The sequence below is a fragment of the Gekko japonicus genome, unplaced genomic scaffold, assembly GCF_001447785.1.
Source record: "Gekko japonicus isolate JY-2015 unplaced genomic scaffold, Gekko_japonicus_V1.1 scaffold1649, whole genome shotgun sequence".
Classification (NCBI taxonomy): Eukaryota; Metazoa; Chordata; class Lepidosauria; order Squamata; family Gekkonidae; genus Gekko; species Gekko japonicus.
Window position 1 is genome coordinate 180,181 of NW_015160262.1, and position 16,543 is coordinate 196,723.

A 16,543-nucleotide genomic window follows, 5' to 3' on the forward strand; every position below is an offset into this window, starting at 1 on the left:
CAGCGAGAGACAAGAGGAATTTGAAAACCTTATCGAGAGCCACAGAGGTGGCTCGAGGGGCATCCTTACCCAAGGAGGAACAAAACCTTAGCCACTTGTAATGATAAGATTTTCGTGTAGTGGACTTTCTGGAGTTTAGCAAGACATTTGCTATGTGGGAGGAAAAGCTGTTGACACCACTCTCCAGGCTGTCAACTTCACACGTGGCACGTCGTGGTATAGGAGAGGGGACTCGGTTAGGAACAGAAGGTCTTGTACCGGAGGAAATTGGTAGTAGACCCCCGCTGACAGATCGAGGATGGTTGAGAACCATGGTTGCCTCGGCCACCATGGGGTTATGAGGATGCAGTCCGCTCTGTCGCTGATGATTTTGCGGACCACTCTCAGAAGTAGAGGCAGTGGAGGGAAGAGGAAGAGAAATTCTCTGGACCACGGGTAGAGGAGACTGTCCCCTAAAGGCTGTGGGTCCCTGCCACCTCGGCTGCAGAACAGAGGACACTTTTTGTTCACCCTGGTGGCGAAAACATTATTTGGGGGAACCCCCACTTGCGGAAGAGTGGAAGAAGGTAAGTCGGATTCATTTCCCACTCGTGCAGACTGAGTCCTGCCCAACTCAGGTGGTCCGCCTGCATATTCATGTGCCCCAGGATGTGTGTGGTGACTATGAAGACGTTGTGGGCGATGCAGAAGTCCCATAACCGAAGGACGAGGTCGCAGAGGTGTTGGGAGACAGTGCATCCTTGCTTGTTTACGTAGCTGAGGGCAATAGTATTGTCCATGAGGACTGTGACACACTTCCCCTTTATCAGGGGCAGGAAACTGGTGATAGCGAACCGTATCGCAAGCAGTTCCAGAAAAGTGATGTGCTGATTCCGTTTCTGTGTGTCCCATCTGCCTCCGACACAAAGTCCCATCATGTGGGCGCCCCAGCCTGAGAGAGAGGCATCTGTAGTCAGGGTAATTTGGGGTGATGGAGGATGGAAGGGTGCTCCTTGGAAAAGGTTGGAAGAGGCAGTCCACCAAAGTAAAGAGTCCCGTACTTTGACAGGCGGGGATAGGTGGGTCGAGTGTGTGTCTCGCTCTGGCTTGAAATTGCGGATAAACCAGAGTTGCAGGTGGCACATTTTCAAATTGGCAAACACCAGGACTGATGTAGTAGCGGCCATGAGGCCGAGTAACCTCTGTATTTGGAAGGCCGTCACTGAAGGCCGAGTATGCATGACAGTGGCTAGATTGACAATGTCGGCGGCTCTGTTGCAATTTGTGGAGTCCAGTAGTGAACCGATGTAGTGTATTTTCTGGACCGGTTGAAGTTGAGACTTCTCCAGATTTACTTGCAGACCCAAGTTTCCCAGGAGGGCTAGCGTCTCATTGATGTTCGAGACTAGGGCATCCCTGGAAGTTGCAACCAAGAGCCAATCGTCGATGTATGGGTAGATGGAGATACCCTTGAGACAAAGGAAGGCCACGACCACCACCATCGTCTTTGTGAAGACTCTCAGTGCACTTGAAAGGCCGTGAAATAGCAGGAATAGAATCCCCTGCCCTGTAGATGAAGTGGCACCGGCTCAATGGCTCTCTTGTGCAGAAGGACGGACACTTTTTCCAGAAGGGCTGGAGAAGGGGGGTGGAGATGAATACAGGAGTAATGGGGTTCTGAATAAATTTTATGCGGTAACCCTGGGTCACGATGGACAGCACCCATTCGTCTGTGGTGATGAGGCGTCAAGTTCAAAGGAAGGGGGTTAGATGGGTGGGATGTGACTGGAAGACATGGAAGTCAAAAACCCTGTTTGGCAGACTTTGCCTGCTTAGTGCGGGAGGATTGTTGAACCGATCCAAATCTAGGTTTCTGGAATGTAGGTTTCTGGCCTCCAGAGGATGTATGTGGCCTCCATTGCCGCTCAGGAGACTGACGGTTTGGGGTACATTTTTGCCAGGGTCTAGACCAGGGACAAGGCCAGTATTGCTGCCTCGTGGATGAAGAAACGCCCAGAGCACGAGAGGCTTTATGCTTTTGTCCATGTCTTGTAATATGATGTCTGTTGTAGTATTAAAAAGACCAAGGCTATCGAAGGGGAGGTCCTCTATGTATGTTCTTGTATCTGGCTGTAGATTGGTGTTACGTAGCCAGGAATATCTTCGGAGAGCTATGGCTGAAGCCATTGTCCTTGAGCAGGTGTCTAGGGCATGTTTAGAGGTAGTAATTTGTTGTTTTGCCAGCACCATGCCCTCCTTTTGGATGATGCGGGCTGCCTGACGCTTGTCTTCTGGAAGCTTTGCCAAGAGCTTGGAGAGCCTCTCCAACAAAGTGTACTGGTATCTACTTATACACGCTAAGTAGTTTGTGGTCTTCACCCCTAGCGCTCCAGTAGAGTAGAAACGTTGTCCGAATGCATCTAGCTTTCTGCTCTCCCTGTCTGAAGGGGCAGCATGGGTTCTCTTTGACTTGGATGAAGAAGTAACTACCATTGAATTTGGTTGAGGATGGGCAAATAAAAATTCTGCTCCTGTTTCCTGGACTCTATACATATGGTCCATGCGGCATGTGGACACTGGAGCCGATTATGGTTTATCCCATGGTGCTTTAGCTGCTTGTAACAGGACCGTGGACATGGGTAGTGCTATAGCCGTCGATGTATCTAGTTGTACCACATCAAAAACAGTATCTGTAACCTGTGGTTGTGGTTGTACGACTGAAAGGCCAAGGGAGTGGACCATTCTTTTAACGAGGTCTCCATAGGAAGTTAAGTTTTCAGATGGAGATATAGGTTGGTCATCGGCTACTGCCTGGTTCGGAGAAGACTGGTCAGGGGAGCTGTGTACATCTGAAACCCCCGTATCCGAATCCTCATCTGCAGAGTCAGAGGAATCGGGCTCTGGTAATTGTACTGGAGTGGTTTTGATCTGACTGGTTGGATCTGTTAACGGTGGGATAGGGGGACTGGGAGGACGATATTGATCCAGTCGATGTCAAGGAGGATCTTCAGATGCATGATCCGGAGGCCGGGAAAGAGATGCTGAGGGTGTCGGCCTCAATCTACGGGGTGACCGTGATCTGTGAGCAGAGTAATGATCCCAATCCGAGTAACCTGCTGGAGTCAACCACAGCATATATGCGGGTGGATAAGCTCCATAAAGATAACGTAGTTGACAGTGATCCCAGGAGAGGGCAGGAGGTGGTGGGGGTAGGAAGACTCATGGGGATCTACTCCTAGAGTGGGAGCATCTTGGAGATAGCATAGTATCTCATCTCCGTGAGCGGCCCCTATCCGCCCGATCATCGATATCGAAATATCGATCCTTGGCAAACAGATGGGGAGGATGACGTTGAGTGTTTGGAGGGATCTGTTGATGCCGACCTGCATCGATATCGGTGCCGAACTCCAGGACTGTCGACATCGATGACTGAGCAGAGGGAGAACGATCCGTGCCCAGGGGACGACTGAGGATCTCGACATTATCGATGTCGGAGAAAGGACGCATGTCAACCAGCGTGTCGTGGTCTAGCTGGTGTATTGGAGAGTCCATCAGCTGGATGGTTAGTATCGGTGGAGCGACTGGAGCTTCCGATGCCAATACGGAACGGGGGCACCTTAGGGGCATTACCCGGTGCAGGACCCGTGACTTTTCCTGCCTTCGACACCTTTAGGGCCTTAGAGGAACCCTTTTTGGCGGACTTGTGCTCTTTACCTGATTTCTCCTTTTTCTTTTTTACAGGAGTGGATGCAGAAGACTGCGCTGTTGGTACCGGACGTTTCGATATCGACTGGATGATGTCGGAGGAGGATTTCGAAGCTGGAGCAGTCAATGTTGATGGTATTCACTGGTACTTCTGGATCCATGGCGGAAGCGGGATTTAGCGCGATTCTAGTAATGCCACCCGGAGATGCGCCGCTCGGTTCTTCCTAGTCTGCTTGGAGAACTTGGCACAATGCCTGCAGGACTCCGGTCAGTGCGTCTCACCAAGACAAAAAAATACAAAGAGTGTGGCCATCCGGCGGAGCGAGCTTACTGCCTCACTCTTTACAACGTTTGAAAACCCCTCACCTTTTTGCCATAAAATAAAATGGATGGAGAAGAAAGATAGGTGAGGGGGGGCCCCCCAAAGGCCAAAATGAGGTAAGACGAAAAACTTACCCCTCAAAACTAAATAAAGTCTCTCTCTTTTTTTTAAAGAAAAAATGAAGAAGTGAAGGGAAGGTGAAAACTAAGAGGAAAAACTGAAGAGAAATCCGAAGAGCCTCTGAGGAAAAATAGCTACCAATCTGACCGACGAAGGAAAAGTGCTTCCAGCGCGGTGGAAAGAAAGGAACTGGCGGGATGTCTGCGCCCACCCCTCTGGGCATGCGTGGTGGGGGTTCCTGTGCATGCCTGAGGTCTGGGCGTGAAAATCCGTTAGAGCCTGTTAGAGCTTGCCACAGTACCGATCGATCCAGCGCAGGCACACTGTATCCCATGGGTGTGAAGCACAGAGACCACGTTGAAGATCAATTTGTTTTTACACAATTAAGGACAAGGGCTCCCCCCCCCCTTTTTTGTGGCCTCTAGTACTCAGTACTCTTTGTGGTTTCTTGCAGGGTTCTCTCCTCTTTTCTGCTCTTGTTTCACAAGTATGTCCCAGACAGGCTCTAAATTTCTGCCTCCCACAGAGCCTCACTGCCTCACTGCCAAGCCATGAAATCCTTATCATAAGCTAGCGTCTCCCCCCTACCCCACCCCACTCATCTGCAGCACTAGAAAGGGTGGCAACTTTTCCCTGCGTCAGCTCTTTTGGGGGGGGTAATTGGGGGGGGGACAGAACAAAAACATGGCCCTTACCCAGAAACCAGTTTTTCACATTTGTCACAAAAACAGAGCGGGTGGCACATTTTTTGCACGGTGTCCTTATCGCTGTCCCCTTGGCTCAGTAAGCGCTCGACTTCATCCTGGTTGCCCGAAGCAACGTGCTACAAAGGAAGCCAAAGAGTAAGACAGCTGCTAGTACAAAACCAAGAGTGAAGAGACTTGGGGGGGGGGGCACGGGATGGAGGAGGAGGACAGCTCAAAACTGCAAGGACAACTCCAGGCTGATACACACATTACAGCACGCGTAGGTGTGTGGCCTCCACTTTATTTTTCAACTGCATTCATGTATCTGGGAAACTGGCTGAAGCTTCCAGGAACTTGTTGACCCTGAGCATGTGTGCATTCAGCAGCCTCACGTAAGCCACTTAAATGCAAACAACAAAGTAACAGGTTGCAAAAGTAAAGGTAAAGGTTCCCTTGCTCGAAAGCCAGTCGAATCCGACTCTACGGTTGCGGTGCTCATCTCCGTTTCAAAGCCGAAGAGCCAGCGCTGTCCGAAGACGTTTCCGTGGTCATGTGGCCGGCATGACTAAACACCAAGGCGCACAGAACGCTGTTACCTTCCCATCGAAGTGGTACCTATTTATCTACTTGCAATTTCTTGCTTTCGAACTGCTAGGTTGGCAGGAGCTGGAACTAGAGATGGGAGCTCACTCCGTCATGCGGCACCCGGGTCTCGAACTGCTGAACTACCGACCTTCCACGGCCTGCAGTTCAGCGTCTTAACCAGTTGAGCCACCGCAGCTCCCAACAGGTTGTAAAGAGAATGCTAAAATACCCTTTTTTTAAAAAAAATGGGGGTGGGGACACTGAAGCAGACACCCTCCTTAGGTACACATCCCTTTTGCCTCACTTCAAAAAGCTGTTCATGCATGATTAACCCAACTCTGGAGTAGTTTCAGAAGGCAGGCATGCCAGAGTTGGGTTAACAAGTTCCTGGAAGCTTCAGCCAGTTTCCCAGATACATGAATGCAGTTGAAAAATAAAGGAAAAAACAAATGGCCCACAGTGGAGGCCACACATCCATGTGTGCTGTAATGTGTGTATCAGCCTGGAGTTGTCCTTGCAGTTTTGAGCTCTCCTCCTCCTCCTCCTCCATCCCCCCCCCCAGTTGACCCTGAGCTTGTGTGCATTCAGTAGCCAGATTCGAGTCCCGCTGCAGCTTAGAGACCAACGCGATTCAGGGTATAAGCCTTTGAGAGTCACAGTTCCCTTGGTCAGATACAAGTCAGAATGGAGATCTCTGAGTCCTTATATCCCAGTCAGAAGGCAGGAGGGGGGCTGCAAACATTGTACCTACATTGTACCTCTGCAACCTGAGTTCCTTCTTTGGAACACCTCTCCCACCTTCTGACTGGGATATACAGACTCCATTCCGACTTGTATCTGACGAAGGGAGCTTTGACTCTCGAAAGCTTATACCCCGCAAAACCTTGCTGGTCTCGAAGGGGCTACTGGACTTGAAACTAGCTGTGTTTGTTGAATGTGTGCATTCGGCTGCATGCACTACAGTATGGAGAAAAGAAAACAGATCAAAAGCCACTGCAATCCTAAACAGTCCACCCTTTTTTAAGCCCATTGATTTCAATGGTCTTAAAAGCACATAGGGGTTTTTCCGCATTCTCATTTTAATCGCTTGTGTGTTCCTGTTGCTTGGGTGGGGGGAGGTTTCTATGCCGCGCATGTTTTGTTCCCCCGATTGCTCGATTCAATATTACACCGCTTTATGTCCGGCATAAAAACCTGCAGTTTAACTTTGCAGGGAGATATGCCAGACACACAGTAATGTAATATTGAATCGACCACTAGAGGGAGCAAAACACATGCACAACAGACCCCCTGCCACCAAAGCAACAGAACACACAAGACAGGACAATGAGAATATGGAACCCCCCTAGGCTTGCTTAGGACTACAGTGTAAAAGACCTATATTCAAAGCCTAGTGGGAAAGATTTTCACTAGCTACAGGAGCCCCCAGAGGCATTTGACAAAGAGAGCTCGAAAGCTTATGCTATAATAAAGTTTGTTAGTCTTAAAGGTGCTACTGGGCTTCTTACTATTTCCCAGAGGAACGGAATCTCTGAACACAAGGGTGACCACAGAAATGGGTCGATAACCCGCATCATTTCAAGGAATACCCTGTGGCTTTGCCACAGTGCACTGTACCTTGACTAAAAAGGGACTGCTAAAAAACAGACTATAATTCCCATAACCACGGGAACAAAGAAGCGTTCTTCAGCACTGGACTTGCAACCACCTCTTTCAAACATGGAGTAACACCCTTAAAGAAATTTTCCGGTATGCAAAGAACACACTCAACAATTCTTCCCGGCCTTTAACCACACAAACAGGGGCCGGGCGAGCATGCTTGTGGGGAGAACACAGCCAATTACCCTGTCCACATTCCTGCATGCCAATAACTGAAACTCAGCTAATACATTCTGACCTGAGGATGATCCAGATGTCTCTGTCACTGGCCCCGCAAATGATTTTGTCTGCAAACCTCCCCCCCCCCAAGAGTGCTATAGAGGAATACCAGGGGTTCTAAACCTTCCAAGGAAGGGAAGGCAACTTACAGGGCTGATACAGTAGTTCAGTAATTCATACCTGAAACAAGCAGTCTATTGGCGTTGTGGACATCTGAGAGAGCAAATTCATTCTTTGTCTTAAGAACAGCTTCTCGCTAAACCCTTCAGAGCCCTACGAGAGAGAGAAGGAATGTACCACTAAATAAAAGAACATTTGGTATGTACATATATTTCTGATGCTTGCTTGCCTGACAATGGGAACAGTCCTAAACAGGCCTACTCTAAGTCCCATTAAGTTCAATAGCATCTACTCCCAGTTAAGTATGCAGTTTTCATGTGCAAAACAGTAGCAGAGCAGAGACAGCGTAGTGGTCAGAAGGTCAGATGAGGATCCGGGAGACCCAGGTTCAAACCACCACTCTGCCATGGAAACTCGCTGGGTGACATTGAGCCAGTCCCATTCACACACTTTCAGCCTAACCTACCTGACAGGATTGTTGTGCAGATAAAAAGGAGAAGAGAACACTGTAAACGGCTTTGAACCCCTATTGAGGAGAGGCAGGAGATAAATGATGTAAACTTTAAAAAAAAAAATCACACACATTCAGATGACCTGAATTAACACAGCGAGGGGTTAACAACCAGAGGCCTCTGGGTCATTCCAGCCCCCCCCCCAAATCACTAAATGACTAAACTGAGGCTCCTGTACTTAGGTCACATTCTGGGAAGACAAGGGTCTCTGGAACAGACAAAAATGCTAAGAAAAGTTGGAAGGCAGCAGGAGAAGAAGACGACCCAGCAGGAGACGGATTGACTCCATAGGAGGCCGTGGCCTTCAGTTTGCAAGACCTGAGCAAGCCTGTTAACGACAGGGCATTCTGGAGGACAGGGCTATTTTTGGGCGGGAACGCACAGGAACGGAGTTCCGGCTGGCTCCCGAGTTGGCCACGCCCAGCAGGAACTCATTAGGATTGGCTACATTAGGGGTGTGTGGCCTAACATGCAAAGGGTTCCTGCTACAAAAAAAAGGCCCTGGGTTTTGACAACAAACAAGGTAAACAGAATAAGAAGCAAGAGGTGGGTGTGGCTGGATGACCACACTTCTGGTAATTTGGGGGGTTGGCCTAATATGCTAATGAGCTGCTCTGTCAGGGGCATGGCCTAATATGCTAAGGCATTCATGCTGTTGGGTGTGGCCTATTATGCTAATGAGTTCCTGCTGGGCTTTTTCTACCAAAAAAGCCCTGCTGGAGGACATTAATTCATAGGGTCACCATAAGACAGAAGCAACCTGATGGCACTTAACCACCAAAGCTGTAATTTTTGTGTGTGTGTGTGCATGCGCTATAACAGAGACAAAAGATGTGGGGGGAGCCCTAGTTCATGGTTATGATTCTACTGTATTGGTTTTTGAAATGATAGCTTCGTGCTGCAATTCTGTTGGTTTTATACTTTTACTGTTAACGTGGCCATTTTTTTTCAAACTTTCTTTTAGTGGAGCACAGTCCAGAAATATGTTCTAAATAAAGCGGCAACAAAACGTGAGAGCAGGTTCATTTAAGGTGTGTGTGTGGGGGGGTGCAGCTCCACCTCAAATGCGCAGCCAGCCTTCGATCTAAAGCACTGTGACCTTGAACACATATCCCTGGGTCAAGTTTCTGTCAGGGCTGCAAAAATATATGAATGAAGATTAAGTTAATAGAATGCTTTGCATTCTTGGAAGGAATCCAACGAAATCCAAGGCATAGTACATAAGCTTTAAATTCCTTTGTGCAGCCGTTTCTGGAAAGTGATTTCTGCAAAAAGTGTGTTGCCAAATTATAACCGTACCTAATTCTAACGGGGGGGGGGGGATGAGGCAATCCAGTCTTCACCTCAAATTTCATATAAGCAGTGGTGTGAAGTTGCCGAGACATGAAACTATCTTAACCTTCCCCTCCCCCCACCCATGTGTAAATTTGTCCCCACAGGATGCAATTTTCACACAGCCATGCCTTGTGATGAAGAATTCCTTATGTGGAAATTTCAGATTGCGAAGTCAGGGTGTGTGGGCCCTACATGCAGATCCTAAATGGGGAAGTGGCATGAAAACAATTGTCATATTGCAGGAGTCCCCAACATGGCACCCAACAACATCTTTCTTGGTGCCCACCGAATGACTGTAGAAAGTGAGGAGCTAGGTGGGGCTTCTGCCCAACAGGGCTTTTGACTGGCTGCGCTAATTAAAAGGCATCCTGTTAAACAGAACTTCTGAAATAGTGATGAGGTACTATATAACACTCCCTCTAATCTCGCAATCTCTGACATTTGGTGGTTGTCTCCGCTTCCTGTGGTACCCATTTTGTGACTGGCTGTACCTCCTGAGACAGCCATTTTGTGATTATGCCCACCACTCCGTTAGAATTCCAAAGGTTCCCACATGTTTAAAAAGGCTGGGAACCCCTTTCACACTGGGGGCATAGCACATTCTTCAAGGGACTGACTAGACACTGTCCAAGCCACAGAAGACTGAACAGCTCTAAGGAATGGCACAGACTTCATGCACAGTTCAGAGCACACGTTCAGACGAGATGCACCTTTTCAGATAAGTAGGCTCATGAATGGCTTTAAAGCCACCCAGAAACAAATAGGCAATTAGAGGACCTGTTGCATGAAAGGTACTCAGCTTGCTTGGGTTAAAAGATGAGCCCATATGCTGAAGTTAACTGATGCTGCTTTTGTGTTCTTCCATCTCCTGAGTCACACAAATAACAGTCCCTTCATGGGCTAATGTATCTGCATCAAAGCAGCTTTCACAGGCACAGGCTTCAAAGATGGAAATTTGCAATACAACCAGCCAAGTGCTTTGTCCTTTATTGGTCTCATACAGTTTGGGCTTCTAAATATAACCTGGGCAGCATGAAATGTTGTAGGGGAAATGATGCTGTGCAGCTGGAGAAATACATGAGGCTCTGATGGAGTATCGTTGAAGCACACAGAACCGGGGAGTGGGGGGGGGGGAGATCTAAGGAGATATTAATGAGAGGGGAGACACACAATGAGTTTTACAAGAGAATATTCAGTAGAAAACAGAGTTTACAAGAGGATATTCAGTGCCATTTCACACATTACTATAGACAGAAGCCTCAACCAAGTGAAAGATCATCTGTCCTGCAAGACAGGAAGGACATCTGCACATCTGGTGAAGGTGGCAGTCAAATCTCTCAGCTAAGCAGGGGTCATTTCCTGCAGGAGCGCACAGGAGTGGAGCTCCAGCAGTAAAGAGCCCAGGGGGCGGGCACATGCAACAAGCCCCGCCCCCTGCTTTCAGCAGCCCCGGGCCACGAGGAGCAAGCAGCAGCCAGGTAAGTTGCAGTGGGTATTGCCTTCTGACACCCTTCCGGTGATGTCAGGGGGTGTGGCATATGCAAATAAGTTATGCTAATGAGTTATGCTAATGAGCTCCTGCACCTCTTTTTCTACAAAATGACCCCTGCAGCTAAGTACTGCAAAGGAAAACCCATCTGTCTTCGGTGGTTTAAAAAAGCAGACGGTATGTCATTCACATCATCCTGGCCCAAACTAACATATCATGTCAGGGCTTGCAAAGGAAGCCGGGCTATTACCGGATTCTGTTCACAGGATATACAAGAGACACTGGTCTGCTCTTCACACTCCTGCTACTCTGAACATAGTTATGGATAAACTAGGACAAGCAAGCCCTGTGATACTGATGGGAGTGTGTGGCTTGACGCTGGGATGATTAAAACACAGATTTTTCTCTTGTCCTGCCAAGGCAAAATGCAAATAAGGTCAAAAGACCAAAGGCACAGTTGCCGCACAAAGCAACAGCTCCAAAGGAAGCAAAGGGGAGGGGACAGGAAAAGGTGGATTTTATTTTCACATGTACACACAGCATTTTGTAAAGCCAGACATCCTTGGCTAGTTTATACAAAAGTTTCACGGGATAGTTGTGACACACTTTAAGCTTGTTGGCAGCACAGCACGAGAATGCTTATGCTTTTTGTTCCAACTCTGTTCAGATTTCTGCAATCTAAACCCTGTTGGCATTGTTCACCGGTTGTCCCATCCTGTCTATTATATTGATTTTTACTGCACGATTCTCCTTGAGTCACAATGAGAAGCTGTGTATGCACATGTGTAAAGGGGCAGTCGTCACAACCGCTTTATGGCAACCCCATAGTGTTTTCAAGGTAAGGGAGAAATGAAGGCGGTTTGGCCATTGCTTGCCTCTGCACGGCAACCCCGGGATTCCTTGGTGGCCCTTCTCAATCCAAGTACTAACCAGGGGCAACCCTGCTTAGCTCGCGAGATCAGGCTAGCCCCTGATCTATCCAGGTAAAGGCAGACTATAAGTGACATAAGAAAAAGGATAAATTACTGCTTTTTTTTGTTTATCCCTCTTTCCCATTATTTTCTTTATTCGCTTCAAAATATGTTAGTGGCAATATTAGCCCAATAAATGTACGTATGGGAAAACTTGGGGGTTGTCTCTCATACATCCTATCCTAGGTCATACCTCAGATCGTAACTGTGATGTCGACTTAATATTTCTTCACTCATGACATCTTAAAAATGCTGTGCTGTGTAACTAAAACCTAGTATTCTAAGCCCTATAACAGAAAACATGTCTGGCAGCAGAATCAACAGGCTTAGACTTCACTAACAGATGTCAGCTACACAGCAGAGCCAGATTTATTCCCCCTAATGGCACGGCCTTCAACTCTAATACCTAGTTCTCAGCAGGTTTGGGAGGGTTCAGAACACTCACCCAGCCGTACCACCGAATGAACTGTCATGGCTATATTTTCCCAGGTTCCCCCAGGAAAGCACACAGTACTAACTACCAGGGCTATTTTGGGGCAGGAACACACAGGAATGGAGTTCCGGCTGGCTCCCAAGTTGGCCACGCCCAGCAGGAACTCATTAGCATGATAGGCCACACCCAACAGCAGAAACCTACATTTGGGTTGTGTAGCCTAACATGCAAAGGCTTCCTGCTACAAAAAAAGCCCTGGGTTTTGACAACAAAGTAAATAGAATAAGAAGCAAAAGGTGGGTGTGGCTGGATGACCACACTTCTGGCAACGTGGGGGCGTGGCCTAATATGTTAATAAGCTATCTCAGGGTGTGGCCTAATATGCTAATGAGTTTCTGCTGTTGGGTGTGGCCTATTATGCTAATGAGTTCCTGCTGGGCTTTTTCTACAAAAAAAAGCCCTGCTAACTACTTATCAGACTTTGCTAGGACCAAGCAACCACTCTAAATAAAAAAACAGCAAAGCCCTGAAAGTTAAACTTCAATGTGACAGCAGGAGATATGAGTGTCTATTTTATGCTGTATTTTATACCGAGTTGTATACTGTTTTTATTGGGTTTTATATAAGCCACCCTGAGCCTGCCTCGGTGGGGAGGGTGGGGTAAAAGTTAATAAATAAATGAGTCCAAATTAATCTTTTCTCTAACACAGAAAAAAGAGGTGGGGTACATGGCTATTTAAACAGCTAGGAGTACATGAGATTAAGTGCATACACGGCATATCTAGGTAATTTTCTCAACCAAACTTTGGTAAAAGAAATAAATTGAGCAGGATGAATCCTGAACTTTCCACCAGCATACTCGTTTAGTGTCAAACTTTGTCCCCTTCCCTTTTATGCACAAATATGGGCAAGTTGAGGTTTAAATACAGGTGTGCCACCATCATTCTTCAGCCCTCAGAAAAGCTTGTTCAGGTAGGGAGACCTGTGTTCTGTTTGGCACACCCATGAGTCATACTGAATTTGAGCAGCAGAGAGCTTGAATTTTCTGCTGTTACACTGGCTCTTTGAGGTAGGGTATCCAGCGCTGTACCTCACAACAGGGGGGTACTGAGCACTATGTGTAGGGGAAGTGGAATAGAAGAGTAGCCTTGCTTCCGCACATACAAACAGGACATGCCACTTGGAATGTTAAGAGTTTCTAGGAATATTAAGAGTTTCTTATCACAGGGACAGCAGGTATATAGATCTAGCTTAAATATGCACAGACGCTGGTGCTTATATTACACACCTGTGCTCCTGGCTCCCCTCTACCTGACAATTCTGTACTTATGTGTTTGTCATACAGACCTATTACAGGAGGTTTAAGCTATCCAAAACTGACAGCAGACTATGCCAGAAGATTTAAGAAACCCATCCAGAACTGCAATAGGGCCTATTTCAGCAGATTTTCAACATAAACATTATAAAGTAGACCAATGACTTAAGACAGAAGGAACACATTTTGTTCAAATAAGCTTTACTTAGAGGAAAAATACACGTCATTTGTCATCCAAGTAAGTTTATGCATTTTACAAGAAGGCTGTAATTTACTATAGTTCAAACAACTCCTGTCCTGAATTTTTCTGATAGCATCGTCAGTAACTGCTAGTAAGAGATCAACAAATTTTCAAAGCTCCAGCAGACAGAAGACTGAATTTTTTTTCCCCTTTAGGACACCAACACTTTTTTTTTTTTTTTACACAATCTGGTATTGAGATCTAGCAAAGCAACACTTGAGATTCAAATCTGCAATAGGGACCCCCCCTAAAAAAACATAAGGCCAAGTGGTACAAGTTTGCTTTAAAAATTCACCACTGAAAAGTAAAGTGAAAATTCTATAAAAAAAACAAATTTAAAATGCAACAGGTTTTGGAGGTGTGGCTCACAGAAAATGACACCCCTTTCCCACATCAAGACTTCCACCCATATCATGCGCTCCAGGTTGGAGAAAAATTAAAAGCATCCAAATTCCATTTCTTTGCTGTTGGTCAGTTGAAGATCTCGTGGGGCTAACATGTGCACGTCCTTCAGCCTCCAGGTCAGGGCAGGAGCACCTAGTGGTGGAAGGGGAGAAACTCCAGAAATGTTTCCTGGCCATCACGTCGAGCCTGAGAAGCTACACTGATAAAAACATCTGTAGAATTTGAATGCTTCTAAAACATGCACAAGCTTGCTTCCAGGGCTTTTTTTGTAGAAAAAGCCCAGCAGGAACTCATTAGCATAATAGGCCACACCCAATAGCAGAAACTCATTAGCATATTAGGCCACACCCCCATGCCTTCCCTTGGCTTGCCCAGGTGCTCCGTGGCTACGGGGAGCCCAGGCAAGCCGGCCCTTGGACAGGCCAGGGAAGGCACGGGGAGGCATTTAGATGGGGGGTGGGTCTCTTTCCAGGCCTTCCCTCTGCAGCCACACATGCAGAGGTTTTGGCTGTAGTGGGCGTGGCCAGCTCTGAAGCCAGCCGGAACGCCGTTCCTGTGTGTTCCTGCCCAAAAATTGCCCTGCTTGCTTCTCTCCGAAAGTCTTCTTTCCAGACAGCTTCAGTAACGTTAAAGAGCTTCTGGCACTCCACGCTCATTCACTGGGAGCACAAATGAGCATCTTGGAACAAATGTCATTTACTTCACTTACACTCCACTTTGGGGACTCAAAGTGGCTGACGGCCTTCTCCCCTCCGCCATTTTACCCTCACAACATCCCCTGTGCTGTAGGTTAGGCTGAGCATGTGTGACTGGTCCAAGGGTCACTCAAGAGAGCGGCGATTCTAGCTGAGGTCACCCACATCCCGGTCTGACACTCTAACCACTGCACCACGCTTAGGTTTAAACGGACTGTTTGGTCCAGTATTGCTGATGCCATTCCCTCTCTGGCCACCCAAGAAGCAAGCAAGGATCTTGGCTACACTTGTACATGCAAATGTGGCCAATGATCATTCACGTACCCATCACACTGTTCTATCAGTTTCTCGGCCAGTGAAGACATGGGCCCTGACTGTGATCAGTCTCCCCATTCATGTCTACGGAGAAACACCTGCATATCCCTTTGTTTGCACTCCGTTGTAGTCCCTCTGTTGATGCGAATGGGACAAGACTGCGTATTAAAGAGCTCTAGATCTGTATTGGAGCACATGTGGAGCTCCGGAAAAGGTGTAGGAGTTCCCTTTTGACCGTGATATCTCTTCAGTCAACAACCAATGATCAGGGATCACTCTTCCCCCACCCACCCCCCAACTCAATCCTCCTGAATGAAGTGGAGCTAAAGTAGTTGGCTCATTCCCGGCCTTCGCCGGTGTCAGGGGGCCAGGAGACAGCCATGCTGATGCCTTTAGCCACCCTAAGTACTGAATACCAAGACCTGTATCACCTCGAGGCTGTCCTTCTGATGCTTCAATTGCACTGGCACCGCAGTTGTCAGCATCACAAGGAGCAAAGTACCACAAGCAGGAACCCATCCTTTAAGAGCCAAAAATAGCATATGCTAATACGGTCAAGCTTCTTCACTAATTCCACACCGATCTCCAGTAGCAGCTTGTACGACCACAAGCCTACTGGCCAAGCTTTCTTAATTATTTGTCAAGTGGCTTAAACAAGCACTTTAGCTAGGAGAAAAAGAAATCTACCATACTGACACTGGTTCCGCTCACAGTGGAGGTACGCTATAATCTAGCAAAGTTGGAGCTTATTGCTTGCAGATTTACTGACCGAAGCCCATAGAGAGTCTGCTGTTATTTTAGACCACATTGCTCCCCCCCCCTCCATTTTCTACATATACATCAGAACTTCTATAGCTCAGCTGGCTAGTCCCAGAATTCTGGAATGGGTAGTAATGTTTTAACCTAAATGAATCCTCACATGGCCCCATTTACAAAGTCTTCTACAGTGGGGACAACTGTGGTGGTGGGAAAGTGCCGTCAAGTCACAGATGACTTGTGGCCACCCCAGCAAGGGGCTTTCAAGGCAAGTGAGAAGCAGAGGTGGTTTGCCATTGCCTTCCTCTGCAGAGTCTTCCTTGGTGGTCTCCCTTCCATGACTTAGTGGTCTGCCACTGCCTTCCTCTGGGCAGCAACTCTGCACTTCCTTGGTGGTCTCCCATCCAAAAGATCGGGCTAGCCTGGGGTATCCAGGTCAGGGCCTCCAGCCAACTACAAACCTTATAAATCACAAATAAGAGCTAAATTTCTGATGTGCTGCAGTTCCGTTGAAGAGAAAAGGTTGAAGTTGGTCTTTAAAGAGCCTCTCAACAATTCAGGACTTACTGTTTTGTGCCAAAGACCATGAAGCAGTGTGAGCAGGCTAATAGCAAAGCTATTGCAAATTTAAAAAAAAAACATACTACTGTGAGTTAGCTATTCTGAGGAGCTCTCTATCTA

At 47.4% G+C, this 16,543-nt stretch overlaps 1 protein-coding gene across 1 annotated transcript in view; it reads right to left on the bottom strand.

Annotated features, from left to right (window-relative positions):
• The window catches only part of ANKRD27 (ankyrin repeat domain 27), a 75,693-nt gene that overhangs the window by 37,511 nt on the left and 21,639 nt on the right, over nucleotides 1-16,543 (bottom strand). The window contains exons 12-13 of the mRNA XM_015414812.1: nucleotides 7,456-7,548; nucleotides 4,822-4,949 (exon numbers count right to left, since the gene is read on the bottom strand). Of these exons, the coding sequence (XP_015270298.1) occupies nucleotides 4,822-4,949; nucleotides 7,456-7,548 (221 nt within the window). The remainder of the gene's footprint in view (nucleotides 1-4,821; nucleotides 4,950-7,455; nucleotides 7,549-16,543) is intronic.